Genomic DNA, 22375 nt, shown 5'->3' with positions numbered 1-22375 from the left:
CCTATTCTGCACCATGTGGAACCAAGGGAATCTGCCCCAGGAGTTCAAAGACGCCTCCATCGTCCATTTATACAAATGCAAGGGCAACCGGCAGGACTGCAACAACCACCGCGGTATTGCTCTGCTGTCTGTAGCAGGAAAGATCCTGGCCAGAATTCTGCTAAACCGCCTGACGGAACATCTTGAACACGAAGACCTCCTACCGGAGAGCCAATGTGGATTCAGGCAGGGTCGTGGTACAGTCGACATGATCTTCGCCGCTCGCCAACTCCAAGAGAAGTGCCGAGAACAGAACGTCACTTTATACTCCACCTTTGTAGATCTGACGAAGGCCTTCGACACTGTCAGCCGAGCGGGCCTCTGGAAGATCATGGCCAAGTTTGGCTGCTCAAACATTTTCATAAACATGGTCCGTGAATTCCATGATGGAATGCAGGCACAAGTCCAAGACAACGGCGCATCATCTGAGCCTTTCCATGTGGAAAATGGAGTCAAACAAGGCTGTGTTCTGGAACCCACTCTGTTTAGCATGATGTTCTCAGCTATGCTGACAGATGCTTTCCGGTCTGGGGATATGGGGATAGACGTGTGCTACCGTACTGATGGCAAGCTGTTTAATCTGCGAAGACTCCAGGCAAAAACAAAAGTAAAGACCACCAAGGTTCACGACTTCCTCTTTGCAGATGACTGTGTACTGAATGCTTCCAACGAGGTGGAAATGCAACTGAGCATGAACAGCTTCGCCACAGCATGCTCAGACTTTGGACTCACCATCAGTACAAAGAAAACAGAGGTGATGCATCAACCCGCTCCTGGAGACCCGTACACTGAGCCCCTCGTCAGCGTGAATGGTGAGGACCTCAAAGCTGCTGAAAAGTTTGTCTACCTGGGTAGCACCTTGTCACGCATGGGCAACATCGACGAGGAAGTCACGCATAGGATAGCGCATGGAAGTGCTGCATTCGGCAGACTCCGCAGTTCTGTCTGGGAGCGCAGAGGGCTCAGCCTACGGACTAAACTAAAGGTCTATCGTGCTGTTGTCCTACCGGCCCTACTGTATGCCTGTGAGACCTGGACTGTATACAGCCGGCATGCTAAACAACTTAACGCCTTCCACATGAGATCCCTCAGGAAGCTGCTCAATATCAGGTGGCAGGACAAGATCCCAGACACTGAGGTCCTCCACAGGGCTGAGATGGAGAGCATCTATGCCATCCTCAAGCGTTCCCAGCTGAGATGGGCTGGCCATGTGTGCCGTATGTCAAACGAACGCCTACCAAAAATGCTTCTGTACGGTGAACTGCACCATGGAAAGCGCTCACGCGGAGGACAGCGGAAACGCTTTAAGGACACCCTAAAAACCAGTCTCAAGGGCTGTGGTCTGGACCCATAGACCTGGGAAGCCGTTGCCCAACACCGTTCAAACTGGCGCTCTGCAGTCTGGCATGGTGTAGCAGACTTCGAGGAAAAACGGATCCATGAAGCCGAACAGAAGCGACAGCTCCGCAAGACAAGAGACTGTTCCTCCCTCTCAGCCAGCCAACCCCCAGCCATAACCTGTCCTCATTGCAGCCGGTCATTCCGTGCAAGGATTGGCCTCATCAGCCATCTTCGCACACACAAATCAACGTGAAGTCACTTGGTCATCTTCGAAAATGAAGGACGAACATGACCAAAAACTGCAATTAGCCCTGCTAATGTTGGAACGGTTTTCCTAAGCGTATCAGAATATTGCGAACGAAATAGGCACTGACACAACCCACATCCACATAGGTTTTATTTGACAAAAATATAGTTTGACCTTTCATTTGGATGACACATCGCCATACAAGCTAACGGGCATATATTTCCACTGTAAGCCTATATGTCAATGTGTCATTGACCGGGCTAGCATGCTAAGTAAGCTTTACACTAGTGTGATGGTGCTTCGCTCCTAAGCATTAGTTGCAGAAACATACTAGCTTTGGACGATATAGTGTACAAACGAAAGGTCAATTTCCATTTAATACAATAAGAAAACGTAAATGCCTGACTTACCTATCAAGGAGGAAATTAGCAAGTTTGGCATCAGATGAAAAATTCCTCTCCACCTTCAAATCGTCGTTTTGTTTCTGGCTTTGTCATGAATAAGTTGAGAATCGTAACTACACTTTTTAGATTTACTAATGTCTGACATGTTTAGTAACTTTACCAGTGGCAGTAACTCGACAAAGAGAGCAGTGCGCAACTGGCAACCTGGATGTGACACACTCACGGTGTGAACATGAAAACAATAACAATATTTTGAGGCTGTGAATCTGATTTTGAAATGAGCATAACCCGGCTCCACTACTGTTATCAGTTATAGAGGTATTCGAAAATAACACAATTTATTAATGCCTTTTGACATATCAAAGCCATTTAATGATGACTTACCACAAAATTATTACATATGGCACCTTTCATACATTTGATCGGTATTGGTAATGGCTGAACTCAATCATGGATTATCTGTGTCGCAATCGGCAGCATAAAATCCTAAATCGGAACTTCCCTAATAAAAATGGCAAAACTAATCTAAATTGTAGCTGAATATATACACAGCTTGCTCCTGTGTCAGGGTATACTCCATTGGCTCGCTTCTCCCCCCTTCAAAACCTCTAGCCTAACATGACAGGAAGATCTGAAGGAATGCAATAATTGTTGATTTCAGGTTTGCTTTGCTCAATACGTAATGATACTGAGGTGAATTATATTGTATACACTTTGCTTATATGATTGTTTACTAGCATGTGTTTGTATTTGGTCACAGAATCATTTAGAGGATTATTCTGCTAAGGTCAAAATTGCACAGAGAGTGGTGGCTCTCGCCCCCAGGAAATTGGAATCCTACAGGAATGCAAGTTAGGAGTTTAGGAGGAAGTGTAGTGACATTAGTAACATCTGGTAGGAAGCCCCCACAGATAGGAGTAGAGGACAGGGGTCGGAGGTCACACGACTCAAACCGATAACAGGAAATAGGTTAACCGGCCAAACAACAAGCTGAGCTTTTATCCGGACTGACCAGCTCCAAGGCTAGAGTTACGAAGAGTGGGGGTCTTTGGGTAAACGGTATTTAAGGCAGTGTTTCTCAACCTGGGTTCGATCGAACCCTAGGGGTTCGGTGGGTCGGCCTCAGGGGTTCGGCGGAGCCTCCGCTGTGGAGGTGAAAACACACCCGACTCCTCGTGTTAATAAAAACTTCTCCCTATCGGCGTATTAAGGATACCCCAAAACAATGTCATTTCCCTGAGATTATTTTCTAATATAAGTATTTTGACCCACTTACTATGACAATAACAAAAAAAAAATGTTTTTCATAATTTGTACCCCTTTCAGACATGGCATTTCGTTCCCACTAAAACATTCACATGTTGCACAATGAAATGTAAACATGGGATCATGTTTTCCATCTTGTAACTTTCTGTTTGTGAAAAATATATTTTTTAGTATTGATTTAATATAATAACATTATTTCATGATTAATATTTATGAATTATGATTAAATTAAGAAACATTTTTTTTATTTTTCACTGAAGAAGGGTTCGATGAATGCGCAAATGAATCAGGTGGTGTTCGGTACTTCCAACAAGGTTAAGAACATCAGAAGAGAGTAATCAGGACCACTCTTTCTCCTGGAGCTGCAACTCCAGTCCGAGGCTCACTGAAATAAATAAAGCTATTTGTCCGAAGATTCCGCGTTGGGATCTCCTTGGCTCATCACCCATCACACGACCATCAAATATACAGCAATACATATTTAGAGACTGAGGTCTATTAAAACAAGTTGCACAATTGTTTACACCTTACCCTCACTTATTTATGATCACATCATAAACCACTCTTGTTAACTTACCTGTCTGGTTGTCCATTCACTGACGGCGCCCAACGAGGCGATGCTCCTCCTCTCAGTCAGTCTCAACATGCTCAGCTCCTGCGGTGACATCTCCAACGCCAGTCGGCCCAGTTGACTGATGACAGACTGGGAGAACAAGGACACTGGCCCGTAGAGCTTTGAAAAACACGAATCATGGCGTGAGAACCGGCAGACTAACAGTATTACCGTGTTGGGGTAGACCGCGTGACGATCTCACTTGTTTGACTTTGCTGAAGACTTGGCTGCGTTGGTAAGGTGCAAGGAAGGGGTCTTGTCCAATCAGCTCCAGACAGTTGGTGAAGGCGGATGGTGACATGCTTGCCAGGCTGTTTGAGGTCCAAGCAGATGGAGCTGTTGTATGCAAAATCTCACAGCTCGGAACCATAGGAGCCGCTGCTCAAAAGACCAACGGATTCAGTAAATACACATTTATTAAAAGTGTCTCTAAAGGTGTGATGCTTACGTGCCAGAGGATACATCTTCAGGAAACCCAGAAAGAACTGAAGAACAAACTGCTGCTTTTCAGCAAACTGCTTCTTTTCGCCTTCACCCAAACAGCGGAGTCCCACGTCACCTCGTTCCCACTGACGCTGCCTCATGAACAGCTTCTCTATACGCCCGACAGTCATCAATGCCTACAGAACACACATAACACACACTGAAACATTGATGATTTACAGCAGGGGTCACCAATGCGGGGCCCGCGGGCAACAGGTGGCCCGTAAGGACCAGATGATTCGCCCGCTGGCCTGTTCTAAAAATATCTCAAATAGCAGCACTTACCAGTGAGCTGCCTCGATTTTTAATTTTATTTTATTTATTTACTAGCAAGCTGGTCCCGCTTTGCTCGACATTTTTAATTCTAAGAGAGACAAAACTCAAATATAATTTGAAAATCCAAGAAAATATTTTAAAGACTTGGTCTTCACTTGTTTAAATACATTCATGTATTTTTTTACTTTGCTTCTTATAACTTTCAGAAAGACAATTTTAGAGACAAAAAACAACCATAAAAATTATTTTAGGATTTTTAAACACATACCTTTTTACCTTTTAAATTCCTTCCTCTTCTTTCCTGACAATTTAAATCAATGTTCAAGTATTTTTTTGTTTTTATTGTAAAGAATAATACATACATTTTAATTTAATTCTTCATGTTAGCTTCTGTTTTTTCGACGAAGAATATTTGTGAAATATTTCTTCAAACTTATTATGACTAAAATTAAAAATATATATATTCTGGCAACTCTAGGAAATCTGTGGAATCAAATTTAAATCTTAAGTCTTTTGAATTTCTTTTAAAATGTTTGTCCTGGAAAATCTAGAAGAAATAATGATTTGTCTTTATTAGAAATATAGCTTGGTCCAATTTGTTATAAATTCTAACTAAGTGCAGATTGGATTTTAACCTATTTAAAACATGTCATCAAAATTCTAAAATTAATTTTAATCAGGAAAAATTATTAATGATGTTCCATAAATTCATTTTTTATTTTTTTCAAAAAGATTCGAATTAGCTAGTTTTTCCATTCATTTTTTTTGGTTGAATTTTGAATTTTAAAGAGTCAAAATTGAAGATAAACTAAGTTTCAAAATTAAATTTTCATTTTTTTTCCTGTTTTCTCTTCTTTTAAAACGTTCAATTAAGTGTTTTTTTCATCATTTATTCTCTTCAAAAACCTTCCGTAAAAGGAAAAAAATGTACGACGGAATGACAGATTGAGCAAATTGGCTATTTCTGGCAATTTATTTAAGTGTGTATCAAACTGGTAGCCCTTCTCATTAATCAGTACCCAAGAAGTAGCTCTTGGTTTCAAAAAGGGTGGTGACCCCTAATTTACAGGATAGCACCTGATCCTGACACCTCCTGGACCTGGAGGATATAATGACAGGCTCTATTACCGAAGGAGTAATATCAAATACCAATCTGAACACCTCACTGAGGATTTCAGGACATGAGGGATTGCCTTTTAATTAGTGCAGTCAAAAGTTTATAGTGTCCAAATACGGGGACGGCGTGGCGCAGTTGGGAGAGTGGATATCAGAATCAGAATCAGCTTTATTGTCATTACGCAGAGTAACGAGATTGAGGCCATTCCATACAGTGCGATGTGTGCATGCAAGAAAACAATGTGTAAATATATAAAAATATAGAAGTGCAAAGAAAGGTGTGCAAGAGAACAGTGTACACTAGAGATGCGTGGATAGGCAATTATAACATCCGCAACCGCATCACCAAAGTCGTCATCCACCCGCCGTCCACCCAAACTAACATTTTATCAGGACCGTACCCGCCCGCCAACCGCCCGCTGAAATACATCAGAGGTCGGCCGCCTTTACCACTCACAGAGGTATTCAAACGTGCTAGCGGGGTGTACAAAATAGTCAGGAAGTGTGTGCTTACAATATATGAACACATTTTATGTGGGCCAATAAATACAAAATTTTGACCCATTTTGGGTCTTGAAACTCTGAGTTTGAGAAACCCTGATTTATGGTGATTACAGAGCTCAGATACTTAAGGAGGCAAAACGCTGGAATAAATGGGGTAACACCTGCCAGGAGTAGGTGTTGTAAATTGTCGTCATCAACAGCATCAGTGAGTAGAAGAAATGTCGGAAGGATGGGGATGATGAATGTGGGGTGTATAAAATAGTCAGGAATTGTCATGAATACAAAGGATTCTGGGTATTTGTTGTGTTGCGTTTATGTTGTGTTACTGTGAGGATGTTCTCCCGAAATGTGTTTGTCGTTCTTAATCGATATGGCTTCACAGCGTGGCGCATATTACTAAGAGTGTTAAAATTTTTTATATCACAACCATTAGTGTATTCTGTGTCAACCAGTATGCCTTCCAGTCGTGTGCGTGTTTCCGCGGAAGCCACACACAAGATGTTGCTGGACTGACAAGCAAATCGTACATGTCGTAGAAGGCGACAAAACCGATGGCTACATTGCACGCCCTAATACTTATTATCTGGGTGACTGCCGGCAGTCATTTTAGAGAATAATAGCGTCTCCTATTGTCTTCTTCGCTTTATGACACGAGTCTTAAATGGCTCTTTGAATGGCAAAAGATACCCAATCCCAGAACCATGTATATCAAATATTTCCGGATGGTTCAACCGCCACCCGCCCGAATCTAATTAAAATTTATTTTTTCGTCATGTCAACCGCCCGACCCGCGGACTGTGCGGATGAGACCGCAAACCACGCATCTCTAGTGTACACTCTATACTCTCTGTACAATGTACACACTTACACTCTGTACAAATGTGACTCTATACACTCTGTACAAATGTACACTCTATACACTCTGTACAAATGTACACTCTATTCACTCTGTACAAATGTACACTCTATACAGTGGGTGAAATGAATATATACATGAATATCTACATGAAACAAAACAGGGTGGTTGGTGGAATGGCTTATTGCACCGAAGAGAAGGTAGTTATGAGGGTCAATGGGGCAGTCCGTTCAGGGTGGTTATGGCCTTGGGTAAAAAGCTGTTCTTTAACCTGTTTGTCTTGGTTTTAATGCACCTGTAGCGCTTTCAAACAACCTTAGGGTTCCTGGTTCAATCCCCACCTTCTACCATCCTAGTCACGTCCGGTGTGTACTTGAGCAAGACACTTCACCCTTGCTCCTGATGGGTCCTGGTTAGCGCCTTGCATGGCAGCTCCCGCCATCAGTGTGTGAATGAGTGAAATAGTGTCAAAGCGCTTTGAGTTCCTTAAAAGAAAGGTAGAAAAAGCGCTATACATGTACAACCCAAATAAATTTACTGAACTAAATTTCACAAACGAGTTAATGTATTTTTTATCCTAATACTTAAATCGTTTAACTAACTGATATAATTTCCTTTGATATCAGTTAGTTGTGAGTAATTGATGGATGATTAACTTGATATGCTGCCCCCACTTGGTGTGACATCATCTACACCAGTGTTTTTCAACCTTTTTCGAGCCAAGGCACATTTTTTGCGTTGAAAAAATGCGGAGGCACACCGCCAGCAAAAATCATTAAAAAACAAAACTCAGGTGACAATAAAAAGTCGTTGTTGCAATTGTTGGATATGACTTTAAAGCATAACCAAGCATGCATCAATATAGCTCTTGTCTCAAAGTAGGTGTACTGTCACCACCTGTCACATCACACCCTGACTTATTTACACTTTGTTGCTGTTTTCCTGTGTGTAGTGTTTTAGTTCTTGTCTTGCGCTCCTATTTTGGTGGCTTTTTCTCTTTTTTTGGTATTTTCCTGTAGCAGTTTCATGTCTTCCTTTGAGCGATATTTCCCGCATCTATTTTGTTTTAGCAATCAAGAATATTTCAGTTGTTTTTATCCTTCTTTGTAGGGACATTGTTGATTGTCATGTCATGTTCGGATGTACATTGTCTTTGCTCCACAGTAAGTCTTTGCTGTTGTCCAGCATTCTGTTTTTGTTTACTTTGCAAGCCAGTTGAGTTTAAGTTTTGTTCTGCATAGCCTTCCTTAAGCTCTAATGCCTTTTCTTGGGGGCACGCACCCTTTGTTTATTTTTGGTTAAAGCATTAGACACCTTTTTACCTTCACGCTGCATCCCACTGTTTCCGACATTTACAAAGCAATTAGCTACCGTCTGCCACCCACTGATATGGAAGAGTAAATCCTTTTCACACTATAATTACTGGTTTGCAAAAAACATTTTTAACCCAAATAGGTGAAACTAGATAATCTCCCACGGCACACCAGACTGTATCTCACGGCATACTGGTGTGCCGCGGCACAGTGGTTGAAAAACACTGATCTACACAACAGGAGCCCATTTCCCTGCATAGACAGTGTAGATAAAAGGCAAGCAATAGAATTATTTTAAACAATTAATTGCATGTTATTGTCACTATGGTCCATGATTACTTCAAAACTGATGAACCTATGGTTCTAGGGCCAGATGTGGCTCTTTTGATGACTGCATCTGACTCTCAGATAAATCTTAGCCGACATTGCTTAACATGATAAGTAATGAATAATTCCGCTGTTAATCACAGTGTTTAAAATAACGTTAAAATTATAAAACATTCTCATGCAATTTAATCCAATCATCCGTTTTCTATCGCACCTGTTCAAGATGTTGCATTAATGGTGATAAGTATTTTATTTATTATTGGTTACCTTTAGAATAACAATGTTATTAAAAAAGAATAAGAGACTTATTATACTCTAAAATGTTGGTCTTACTTAAAAATGCACGCATTTAGTTGTATTCAGTGTTAATAACTATTATTTGGCTCTCACGGAAATACATTTTGAAATATCTGGCTTACATGGCTCTCTCGGCCAAAAATGTTCCCGACCCCTGGTCTACATAATGGGCAAAAAATAATTTTAAAAGACGTTGGAGATATAATGTGTTACTGAATTTTTGCACTAGTTTGGACAAAGATGGCTTATTTGCACTGCGATGAGGTGGCGACTTGTCCAGGGTGTACCCCGCCTTCCGCCCGATTGTAGCTGAGATAGGCGCCAGTGCCCCCCGCGACCCCACAAGGGAATAAGCGGTAGAAAATGGATGGATGGATGAATTTTTGCACTAGTTTGGACAAAGATGGCTTATTTGCACTGCGATGAGGTGGCGACTTGTTCAGGTTGTACACCGCCTTCCGCCCGAATGCAGCTGAGATAGGCTCCAGCGACCCCCCCGCCACCCCGAACGGGACAAGCGGTAGGAAATAGATGGATGGATGGGCTTCTTTGCAAGAAGCTGTGATTCAAAATCTGAATCTGAGATTTTGCATTCGAATTCAGTCGACAAAGGATCTGAATAAGGCCAATTAGCCCCCAAAGGTGGACTTCCACCGTACTTTTTTGAGCCGGAAGCAAAAGCCGAAGAAAGGAAGGCCAATCCTGACTGGGGCCCAGCAACGAGAAGTACAGCTGACAATCATCGTCCTCTTTCAGCATTTCCTCAAGCGCTTTTCGGAAAACATCAGTAGAAGAGGACGCAATACAATAGTAGCGACTTACCTCCCTTTTCACAGTTTTCCCGCAGATTCCTACTAAATCTTGCTAAAGGTTTCTTCTACTTTTCGGGATCACATCTTATTTGAATCGTTTACATTTTTTCCTTCCAAACCCCGACCAAACGTTGTATTCTTCTAAGTCCGAATCATTTGCAAATTATACACCTCTCACTAGGTTCCGTCCCATTTTGCATGAGTCAATTTGACTGTTGAGGTCCATACTTTCCTCATACTTCCATCATTTGGAAATGTATTCAGGTTGAACCCTTCGTTAGTTGCATTGCTACAAGCTGCAACAATGGATCTGACAGGCATATTGGAAGATTCTGTCACACCGCGGTGAGGGAAGTCTTGTCTTGGTTATTCTGTCTTGTGATTTACGTGTTTTATTTTGAAAAGCTACCCTCTTGTTTCAGATCACGGGCCCTTCCTCTTGTGTCAACAGTCTGACGTCATCCCTGCTGATCCCTGATTGTTTCCACCTGTTTCCCATCATTCCATATCCTATTTAAGCTCACGCCTCTTTTTGTTCATTGCCAGATCGTCTCGATTATTGTGCCTTCTAGCGTTCATGTCCATGTCCTCGAAAATCCTCTTTGTCTTGCTCCTGTTTTCCTGGTTCCCCCTTTTTTGATCAAGCAGTTTTTTTTTTGCTGTAATTTTGAGTTTACTTTTTCCTCCTTTGAGCGTCCTTGGTTATCCTTCGTCTACCTAATTGGTGAGTTTTTGTTATTTCGAATTTATTGCCTCATTGATTGAGTGATTTTTTGTTATACATAGTTAGTGTATATATATATATATATATAGGTCGTTTGGTGTTTTTTCCCTCCTGTTGGAACGCTTTTGGTTTATTTGTATTGATTTTTTTTTTTTGTTAGAATTTCCTTAGATTAATATTCTCCTTATTTTTGTGGAGTGATTTTGAGTTAATTGTTTATCCGCGGAATTATTTTTCCGCGTATTGATTATTCTTGCGAAATACTTTTTTCACTGGTGGTAAAAAGTTGTTTCAAAATAAAAGCTTTATTTTTTGAACTTCCTCTCTGCATCTGGGTCCTCTTCTTACTCCGAATCGTAACAGATTCCTTCAAATTCTGTGCAAAAATAACTTGATTGGGAATGAAGAATATTTCGGGCAATATGAAATTGCCTCCAGTCTTCTGTAGGTGACGACAGCAGGCGGTCGAATCTCTGCCTACATTTTGGAGCTAAAAGCAGGCGTTTCAAAATTATGGTGAAAGGCTTTAGAAAAATAAGCCTAAAATAACTTTCGCGAAAATTTTACCTTTAAACATAATTATTCGGTCCAACACTATGAAATATGTAAATTCGGTTAATCACAATTAACATTTTTGATTAATCCCAATGAATCCCAGTTGCTACAAAAACAATGCTTAACTAATCTGTAGCAATTTTGTTGACAATATTTCCGAGGGTAGGCCTATTCTCTACCAGTCTTGTTTGTCATCCACTGCTTATTGTTGATGTACTATTAACATTTTTGCTAGCAGCTGCCTGACAAGATTTGCTTTTAGATGGTATTTTAAAGTAACTGTGCTTCCATCACTGTTAGGAGATGATGTACTGTTGGTATTGCCACCTTCTCCTGGACAGAAGGGTATCATGGGTGTGTAATAGATCAAAGGGGACGTTGGTGATGAATTATTGAACAAAAGCTTATTTATTGATCTAGTGAGCATCACAAAAGGCGGTGTTGCAACATCTTGGAGGAAATTTAGCCAATTGATTTCTCTCTCTGTCATGATCCGTGGCCCGGATCATGTTTTGTCATTTTCTGTTAGTTTTGGACTCCCTTTGTTCCTGTTTGTGCACCTCTGGGTTTGTTTTAGTTTCAATGGGGATTAATTGGGTTCACCTGCCTCTGGTCAGTGGTCGGCATGGTCACCTGTTGTCGACCACTAATCAGAGAGCTATTGATACACCTCGCTCGTCACACTCGTCTTGGTTTCAATATTTGCTACATGCAACAGTTACGTTGGGTAAATTCCCTGTCTCCTATGCTTCTTGATTCCTGCGCTACAATTGTGATCAAAATGATTCAACCCCCACACAATTTTGGTGTTTTAGCAAGTTGGACATTTATTCCATATTTTGTTTATAGTCATATCAAATAAAGATGTGTCAAATAGACAAATGCAACTTAAATTGTAACACTGTATTTTACAAAATATCAAAAAAGGACATTTTTCTTAATATCTCATTGACAAAATGATTCAACTACCTAGTTACATGCATCTTTTGTACTTAGTAGAACACCCTTTGGCAGTAATGACATCCTTCACACGTGATACATTGCCGGACACAAGCTTCTTGCAACCATCTACAGGTATTTTAGCCCATTCGTCTTGGGCAAAGGCCTCCAGTTCATTCATATTCTTGGGCTTGCGTGCTGCAACTGCCTTCTTCAAGTCCCACCACAGCTTTTCTATAGGATTTAGGTCTGGCGACTGTGAAGGCCACTCCAGAGTCTTCCAGCCCTTCTTCTGCAACCACTCTGATGTTGATTTGGAGGTATGCTTGGGATCGTTGTCCTGTTGGAAGTCCAATGTCTCCCAAGCCTCAGCTTCGTCACTGACTTCATGACATTTGCAGCTAATATATCCTGGTAGGAAATAAAATTCATAATGCCTTGAATGCGCTGGAGATTCCCGGTACCTGAGGCAGAGAAACAGCCCCAGAGCATGATTGACCCCCCACCATGCTTAACAGTAGGCGAGGAGTTCTTCTCTTTGTAAGATTAATTTTTTCTCCTCCAGACATAATGTTGATTCATAGACCCAAAGAGTTCCACTTTTGTCTCATCACTTCATAGAACAGTTTTCCAAAACCTTTGGGGTTTGTCCAGATGATTTTCGGAATACTGGAGTCTATTTTCCTTGTGCCTGGTAGTCAGAAGTGGGGTGCGCCTGGGAGTTCTGGCATGGAGGCCTTCATCTCGTAGTGCGCGCCTTATTGTCTGGGACGAAACCTGCGTTCCCCCCTCTGCAATGTCCTGTTGTAGTTCCTCAGCTGTTACCCGGGGGTTTTTCACCACTGTATGCTTCAAATACCGGACAGCAGTTGCACACAGCATCATCTTTCTACCACGCCCAGGTAGTGTTTCCACTGTGCCTTTAGCTTTAAACTTGCAAATTATGCTCCCAACTGTGTCTCTTGGAATGTGTAATGTCTTTGCTATTTTCTTGTATCCATATCCTTTCTTATGAATAGAAATTACCTCCTCTCTTGACTTCTTTGACCACTCCCTGGACTTCACCATGTTGCAAATACACCATTGACCATCTACAAGAAGCTGAGCGTCACAGTCTTTTTCAATCAGTTTAATTGTTGCTCGTTATGGTTCTAATCACATCTACAGGTGTTTTCAACACCTGATTGAAAAGACCTTATTCAAATTATGTTCTTATGAGTTATGATCTTCAAGGGCTTGAATTATTTTGTCAATGAGATATTAAGAGAAATGACACTGTTTGTATGTTACAAAATGTAATGCTGTAATTCAAGTTGCATTTTTCTATTTAATGCATCTTTATTTGATATGACTATAAACAAAATACGGAATAAATGTCCAACTCGCTAAAACACCAAAATGGTGTGGGGGTTGAATAATTTTGATCACAACTGAAAGTCTCTCCTTAGCTTCCCGTGCGATCGGCACACTTTCCTTTTGCTTGTAGTCTGTTTTTGGTATGTGTTTGATTTTTGAGGAATAAATCCTGTTCCGATCTGAGTCGTCCGTTTGCAACCCCCTGTCGTAACACTCTCTCTCTTTTTGAGGAGCAAGGCAACTGGTTTTTATAGCTTGAAATTATGTCATCTCAAGTCTTTGACTTCATAGTACCAATTTTGACTCTGTCAGACCCTTATAAAGGCATGTTCCCTACTTGTCTGGCTTTGGGCATTACGAACCGTTGACATTATAGAAGCAATATGACTGTTACTCATTGAGAATTGTCCAGACTCGGCCTACCATAGGCAGATTTAATAAGCCTTGCTTTTGTCAAGTATATGTTATCCACCTGTGAGTGTCACACGTAATGGTCATACTTTATAACCTGCCCAAGATGATGGACCTCATTTTACTGGCTGACTGCTTGCTCCAGGAGGAATATTATCTTTCACCATATGCAAAACATGTTATTTCTTAAACTAGCAGATACTACATTTCCTTCATTAAAATCATGTGGTGAGCTATTGTTAACTAAGACCACTGTAACATATTATGGATGGATAACGGTTTACACAGCTACAGCTATATTGCCACTTGATGATACATTTTTAGTGCAAATCGATAAAATTGGAATTCATTGTTTTTATGTACAATGCATACCCCAGTGGATTGAAATAAAATACAACGGTAAACTCACCAAGGAAATGTCCTGCAGTCGGTCCTGTGGAAGAAAGAAGAGAAACCGGTCCACCTGATTGAGTGTGGTCTGGTTCCAGTCTTGCACAGCTGGGCTAAATAAAAACAACACTTAGCAAAAAGCTGTCCCATGAAAGCCAGTGAAGTTAATAACATGTAAATAAACAACAACAACGACAGAAACACTTAATTCTACTCGGTTAGCAAAGTTTTGCATGACGAGCAGTTTTATTACCCAAAGACATCAACTTCCTGTAGCATCCGAGCCACAATGTCCATCTTGTTGGTGCTGTAGCAGAGAGTCTGGAGGAAATCCAGATTGTCCGTGAAGAAAGTGCGATCCAAATGGATCAGAATCTCATCCGACACAAATGTGGCCATGATTCCCAGAGAACGGAATTCCTCCTCGGTGTACACTCCGGTGTACATGCCCTGCAGATGGCGGACAACAACACTTCAACAGCTGATTCAATGTGAACAACATTTGTCATTGCCTTCAAAGATGACTTCATGGACGCATTCTGACCATCCTCTGCACCATTTTGTCCACAAGCAGCTCCTGTTCTGTTCTTGACATCATGAAAAAGGGGACAGAGTCTGCGATGATCATTCGCCGCAGTGTGTCCATTAGGTCCGAAGGGAACTTTTTGATGGTGCTCGACCTGCAGTCAAACACACCAAGTCTGACGCTTAAATAATGAAAGGTAAAGTTTATATTTTTGTCTCCTCATTAGGGGAACATGTGAATATTATACTTTATGAAGTTGGTAATTTTCATTTGTGATTACCAGTCAGACAGGTTGTCAATGTACAATATTGTATGTTGATTGTTTCTTTAGTGATGTACAATGGGGCTGAACAAACTCAAGGGCTCGTGCTGCATTGCCTTTGCCATGACAGCCAACACGTCCTCACTTTCCCTGTTCCCAGTGAGCCTCGCCTCGCCTTGTCCTGGTTGTACACCAGCCTGGCTGGCTGGCCATCATTCATCAGCTTGCGGAATGATGGATTGCATTTGTTAACTACTTTTTACTTGTCTTTATTGCATGAGCAAACATGCCATGTTTTTGACTAGATAGATCATTTTAGTACAGGGACCCCAAAATTGACATCGTATAGACAAAGATAATACCTTCTGGAGGAAATTTATGTGGTCAGAAGAAACCAAAATTTAGCTGTTTGACCACAATACCCAGCAATATGTTTGGAGGAGAAAAGGTGAGGCTTTTAATCCCAGGAACACCACCCCTACCGTCAAGCATGGTGGTGGTAGTTTTATGCTCTGGGCCTGTTTTGCTGCCAATGGAACTGGTGCTTACAGAGAATACATGGGACAATGAAAAAGGAGGATAACCTCCAAATTCTTCATGACAACCTAAAATTATCAGCCCGTAGGTTCGGTCTTGGGTGCAGTTGGGTGTTCCAACGAACAATGACCCCAAACACACATCAAAAAGGCTAAATCAGGCGAGAATTAAGGTTTTAGAATGACCATCCCTAAGTCCTGACTTAAACATGTGGACAATGCTGAAGAAACAAGTCCATGTCAGAAAACCAACAAATTTAGCTGAACTGCACCAATTTTGTCAAGAGGAGTCCAAATTCAACCAGAAGCTTGTGGATGGCTACCAAAAGTGCCTTATTGCAGTGAAACTTGCCAAGGGACATGGAACCAAATATTACCATTTCTGTTTGTATACTTTTGACCCAGCAGATTTGGTCACATTTTTCCATAATGAATTCATAAAAGAACCAAGACTTCATGAATGCTTTTTTTGACCAAAAAGTATGTGCTCCAATCACTCTATCAAAAAAAAATAAGAGCTGTAGAAATGATTGGAGACTCAAGACAACCTTGACATTATGTTTTTTACAAGTGTATGTAAACTTTTGATCGCGACTGTTATATATATATATATATATATATATATATATATATATATATATATATATGTATATATATATATATATACACATACACACACATATAGATATGTACTAATATACATATATAGATATATACACATATAAATAAATACATTTGGGCCACATTACAGACACTTGTTGGCCGGATCCGGGCCGTAGTTTGAGAACCCCTGTTTTAGTCTTTCTATTTATTTCCATCAAGAAAGTACCCCGTCAACTGTCCTTCCGAGACATCCCATAAAGAATGACGCAAAGACCAGAAGAAGTTACTTTAAAGGAGTCCTAGCCTGTTCAGTTCAGGGGCTTTTAAACATTATACTGGATCCCATTGGGGCACTATTAGGTCGGGGGCCCTCACTGATCAAATGACAGAGCGCTACATAATAAATATTCCCGCAATAGTATTCCTACCCGCTTGAATTGCCGCAGGGCATATAGTATGCGCCTGCCTTGAATTACTGCCGGGTCGAACTCGCTTCCCAAAATAATCAGCGCATGCTTATAATTACCGCCTGGTCAAACTCATGACGTCACGAGTGACACTTCCCCTGTTGTCATTTTCAAAGTGGAGGAGGCTGATTTCAATACCGGTAATTTGAAATCGCATAAAGAGAAGAAGATTAAGAGCTATTCAGTGGGATTTAAGGTCCAAGTTTACATCACACTCAAATTTTTACTGCATACCTTTGGTAAGTGCCGGAGTGAGAAGAGGTTTTAAAATAATTAGCGCATGCTTACTTTTACCGCATGCCTTTGGTAAGCGCAGGAGTGAGAAGAGGTTTTAAGTTATTTAGCGCCCCGCCGGCAATTCAAGGAAATACGGTAATCCCTCATGCTGTATTACTGGCTTCAAGAATGACGGAACAAAGTGCTACTGTAACTTAAAAACACACCAACCTCTCATTTTAATATCATTTAGCACTACTAGACAACAAAACTCATGTATTGGATGTAATACATTATAGTTCATTATATTTTTGCTCTGGTTCACACTTACGGCATGGACAAAGCAATCTCAACTCCCAGGTCTTCAAGCAGCTCAGAGAAGAATTCAAACCGATACATCTCCTCGATCACACACTTTTTCTGCATCGGGGAGCAAACATTGATCACAGGGTATTCAACATCCGATGGCCACAGGCATCTACACGGTCATTAGCGTGACAGGCTCCTGCTTACCAGCGAGGTGTGCAGAGGGTTGGGCTGCTGCCTGAGGAGAGCCAAGATTCTCCTCACCGCTGCAGGTGAGGCGTCTGCCCTGAAACGCTGCTGTAAGACTGGGCAGCTCAGACCGAGGCCCAACATTCCAAGACTCCTGATCATAGGTGTCACAAAAACATTTTAAAAAAATTAACACACTAATACACACATTATATCCGCACTGCAAAAACTGAAACCTAAGTAAGATTAAATATCTCAAATAGGGGGAATATTTGCTTATTTTCTGTCTGATAAGATAATTCTTCTCACAGAGCAGATTTTATGTTAGTGTTTTACGTGTTTTAAGGGTTTTGGTTCTAAATGATCTTAGTAAGATATTACAGCTTGTTGCTGAGATTTTATTACCTACATTGAGTAAAACATGCTTGGAACTAGAATATCAACTGATGCAAATCTGTGTCATTAACACTCACAAGTATAAAACTACTTTTTTAAAGTAATCATTTCTTACTTCCATCCATCCATCCATCCATTTACTACCGCTTATTCCCTTTCGGGGTCGCGGGGGGCGCTGGCGCCTATCTCAGCTACAATCGGGCGGAAGGCGGGGTACACCCTGGACAAGTCGCCACCTCATCGCAGGGCCAACACAGATAGACAGACAACATTCACACTCACATTCACACTCTAGGGCCGATTTTAGTGTTGCCAATCAACCTATCCCCAGGTGCATGTCTTTGGAAGTGGGAGGAAGCCGGAGTACCCGGAGGGAACCCACGCATTCACGGGGAGAACATGCAAACTCCACACAGAAAGATCCCGAGCCTGGACTTCAAGCATGAAAAAAAAAAATCATGACGCCGAGCGCATATCATTATGTCAAGATAATGGCACTAGCATTTACTTAATTTAAGAATATTTTTCAACACATTGAGCAAAAAAAGGTCTCTTTTTTTTCTGCACAGTAAAGTGCACTTGTTATTAATAAGAATATACTTATTTTAAGGTACTTTTGGGTTCATTGAGGTTAGCTAATTTTACTTGTTTTGGAAAGTCTTGACAAGCCAGATTTTTTTGTTCTATTGGCAGATAATTTTGCTTAGTTCAAGTAAAATGCCACTAATTTTGTATTTTTTTTCCCCTTGTTTTTGAGCACTGACTTTTTGCAGTGTGAGAACACGCGTCCTCTGCAGTGGACATTTGTTTTTAGAGTTACACATTTTGTAAAAAAGTTATGAAAAACACAAATGTCCACTGCAGACATTTCTGGTTCTCAGGAGGTTGTATTATCAGGTAAAGGGATTTTACAGTTGTACTTTGGTTTTCACTTTTAGTACCATCTGGTTCTAGGCAATACTATACGCCCACAAATATGTTCCGTTTTTTTTACGATTAAACAAAGTTTGGTGACTTAGTCTCAGACTTTATTAATTGAGAATGGCTCCAGAACAACTCCCCATCGAGGCAAATAAAGTTGTAGCAAACAGCAATAGTCCAATCAAACTTATAAAGAGCTTAAAAGTCTGTGCTTACATGGTGTCACTGAACGCACCACACCGTTATGGTAAGTCTGCCATGTGCCCTCATTATTCTTCTTTGTTTTGTATCACTTCCTGTTTGCGCTCTTATTTTCTTGGTTACACTTCCTTTATAGGCATGTCAAGCAGATACTTTACCGCTGTTGCGATAATTACTATGGTCAGCTGGATAAAAAAATTTAAAAACGGATAGCAGTATCATTAGCTGAGAATCCTAATAGTCCTCAATTAGGAACCCTCCATCCATCCATTTTCTACTGCTTGTCCTATTCGGTGCCACCTCTATACGGATAGATAGACAACATTCACACTCGCATTCACACACTAGGGCCAATTTAGTGTTGCCAATCAACCTATCCCCAGGTGCATGTCTTTGGAGGTGGGAGGAACCCAGAGTACCCGGAGGGAACCCACGCAGTCACGGGGAGAACATGCAAACTCCACACAAAAAGATCCCGAGCGCAGTATCGAACCCAGGATCTTCGTATTGTGAGGCAGACGCACTAACCCCTCTTTCACCATGCTGCCCCAATTAGGAACTGTGACCAAAAAATACTGGTAGCGAGATATTCAAAGGGCTTTATCCTCCAGCGTGGATTTGTTGTTTGTACACAGTAATAGTGTTTTTTTCCTGCTACAGGCTTTAATTTGCCTGCCTCGTTTTTAATAAAATGGGTTTTACTTGCACGTCGCTAAACCTTTCTCTGCCTCCTGGGGTCACACCAACAACAAAGATGCACGGCCATGAAAACGTCTAGCAAACAATCAATGGGACGAAATATTTATGTTCATTTATAATAATTAAAATAATGGATTAGATTTATATGGCACTTTTCTAGACACTCTAAGTGCTGCACAGATAAATGAGAAGCCATCATTATTCACTCCTCATGGTGGTGGTAAGCTACATTTGTAGCCACAGCTGCCCTGGGGTAGACTGACGGAAGCGTATCCTTAGAGTGTTTCATTTGTATGTATTTTTCTTGTTTTTTTGCATGAAAAACTACACTTGTTAAGTGTTTTATGTTAATATTTGTTGGAGTCTTGAACGGATTCATTGGATTCACATTATTTCTTGTGATAAAAAATAGTTTTCATGCATTTCAGATTATTTGGAATTGATTAATAAAGAACCAAGACACCACTGTATTTGATCGAAAGATCGACTTACAGGAAATCTTCTTCTATAAGGTCTGGTTTACGGTCCAGTGCCACTTTAAATATTGCTTTGGCCTGAAAAAAAAACAAAGAAACATGAAAAACAATCACACAACATGCAGAGTCGATTGTTAGGCCACTGTAAAGAGACTACTGAAATCTGACATAAGCACACTTGTTGTCTGCCCTGCTCACAGGCAAGTCATTTTCCACCACAATTGACATGAACGTATTCACAGCTGCCCTTACAGTGTAAATATTCAGTGACTATATACACACAGGCAGGCCAGATCATGAGAAACTTACAGAATATTCCATGAGAAGGTGCAGGTCAGCACGTCAAGACAGCATTATTTTGATTTTGTATCAATTAATAGTAAATAGTACAAGTATAATACAAAACACAAAACCAGTAAAGTTGGCACGTTGTGTAAATTGTAAATAAAAACAGAATGCAATGATTTGCAAATCCTTTTCAACCTATAAAATAAATTCAATAGACTGCAAAGACAAGATATTCAATGTTCGAATTGGGAAACTTTGTTATTTTTTTTGCAAATATTAGCTCATTTGGAATTAACGGTAGATGCCTGCAACATGTTTCAAAAAAGCTGGCACAAGTCGCAAAGCAGACTAAGAAAGTTGAAAAATACTCATCAAAAATTGGAACATCCCACAGGTGAACAGGCTAATTGGGAACAGGTGGGTGCCATGATTGGGTATAAAAGCAGTTTCCATTAAATGCTCAGTCATTCACAAACAAGGATGGGGTGAGGGTCACCACTTTGTGAACTAATGCGTGAGCAAATTGTCCAACAGTTTCAGAACAACATTTCTCTACCAGCTATTGCTAGGAATTTAGGGATTTCACCATCTACGGTCTGTAATATCATCAACAGGTTCAGAGAATCTGGAGAAATCACTGCATGTAAGCGATGATATTACGGACCTTCGATCTCTCAGGCGGTACTGCATCAAAAAGCGGCATCAGTGTGTAAAGGATATCACCACATGGGCTCAGGAACACTTCAGAAAACCAATTTCAGTAACTACAGTTTGTTGCTACATCTGTAAGTACAAGTTTAAACTCTACTATGCAAAATGAAAGCCATATATCAACACCCAGAAACGCTGCCAGCTTCGCTTGGCCCAAGCTCATCTAAGATGGACTGATGCAAAGTGGAAAAGTGTTCTGTGGTCTGACGAGTTTTTGGAAACTGTGCAAGTCATGTCCTCCGGACCAAAGAGGAAGAAAATAACCACCTGTTATTGGCGTAAGGTTCAAAAACCAGCATCTGTGATGGTATGGGGGTGCATTAGTGCCCAAGGCATGGGTAACTTACACATCTGTGAAGGCACCATTAATGCTGAAAGGTACATACAGGTTTTGGAGCCATCCATGCAACGTTATCATGGACGCCCCTGCTTATTTCAGCAAGAAAACGCCAAGCCACGTGTTACAACAGTCTGACTTCATAGTAAAAGAGTGTGGGTACTAGACTGGCCTGCCTCTAGTCCAGACCTGTCTCCCATTGAAAATGTGTGGCGCAATATGAAGTGTAAAATACCACAACGGAGACCCCGGACTGTTGAACAACTTAAGCTGTACATCAAGCAAGAATGGGAAATAATTCCACCTGAATCGCTTCAAAAATTGGTCTCCTCAGTTCCCAAACATTTACTGAGTGATGTTAAAAGGAAATGCCATGTAACACAGTGGTAAAAATGCCCCTGTGCCAACTTTTTTGCAATGTGTTGCTGCCATTAAATGCGAAATTAATGATTTGCAAAAAAAACAAGTTTCTCAGTTGGAACATTAAATATCTTGTCTTTGCAGTCTATTCAATTGAATATAGGTTGAAAATGACTTGCAAATCTTCGTATTCCGTTTTTATTTACGAATTATATAATGTGCCAACTTTACTGGTTTTGGGTTTTGTACAAGCGCAGTGCAAGTAAGTAAAGAAAGATGTTGTGTGAGAAACCTGCTGTGTGTTCCAAGGTTTCGTGGAAGCGGTGGAGATGTTATCCACCAGCAGGTGTGTCCTGGGCAGGATACTGAGCAGAGGAGTGCAATAGAGCAGAGGCTCAACGTCATCCAACCAGTAGACCACATCAGGAAATCCCTGGTTAAAATATAAATAAATCATAAATTTGCATACAAATAGGATCAGTCGCTCCGATATCTTTTTTCACAGGGCACAAAACAATGAACAAACTATAGCACCTAAAAGCTTCATATGGTGCCGGATCCAAGTATCAATCCTCAAAAGGTAACAAGAAGGGTTCCGCACTTTTGTGGTGC

The 22375-nt window shown here is 40.9% G+C and overlaps 1 protein-coding gene across 1 annotated transcript in view; it reads right to left on the bottom strand.

Annotated features, from left to right (window-relative positions):
• The window catches only part of strc1 (stereocilin 1), a 71860-nt gene that overhangs the window by 10840 nt on the left and 38645 nt on the right, over window positions 1-22375 (bottom strand). Inside the window, exons 15-24 of the mRNA XM_061887291.1 lie at window positions 22056-22196; window positions 20084-20145; window positions 17393-17528; window positions 17211-17299; window positions 14814-14949; window positions 14523-14719; window positions 14289-14382; window positions 4359-4530; window positions 4113-4288; window positions 3875-4030 (exon numbers count right to left, since the gene is read on the bottom strand). Of these exons, the coding sequence (XP_061743275.1) occupies window positions 3875-4030; window positions 4113-4288; window positions 4359-4530; window positions 14289-14382; window positions 14523-14719; window positions 14814-14949; window positions 17211-17299; window positions 17393-17528; window positions 20084-20145; window positions 22056-22196 (1359 nt within the window). The remainder of the gene's footprint in view (window positions 1-3874; window positions 4031-4112; window positions 4289-4358; window positions 4531-14288; window positions 14383-14522; window positions 14720-14813; window positions 14950-17210; window positions 17300-17392; window positions 17529-20083; window positions 20146-22055; window positions 22197-22375) is intronic.

The sequence above is a fragment of the Nerophis ophidion genome, linkage group LG25, assembly GCF_033978795.1.
Source record: "Nerophis ophidion isolate RoL-2023_Sa linkage group LG25, RoL_Noph_v1.0, whole genome shotgun sequence".
In the NCBI taxonomy this organism is placed as follows: domain Eukaryota; kingdom Metazoa; phylum Chordata; class Actinopteri; order Syngnathiformes; family Syngnathidae; genus Nerophis; species Nerophis ophidion.
The sequence above is the reverse complement of the archived record's forward strand: the minus strand, read 5'-3'. Positions and strand labels throughout refer to the sequence as shown.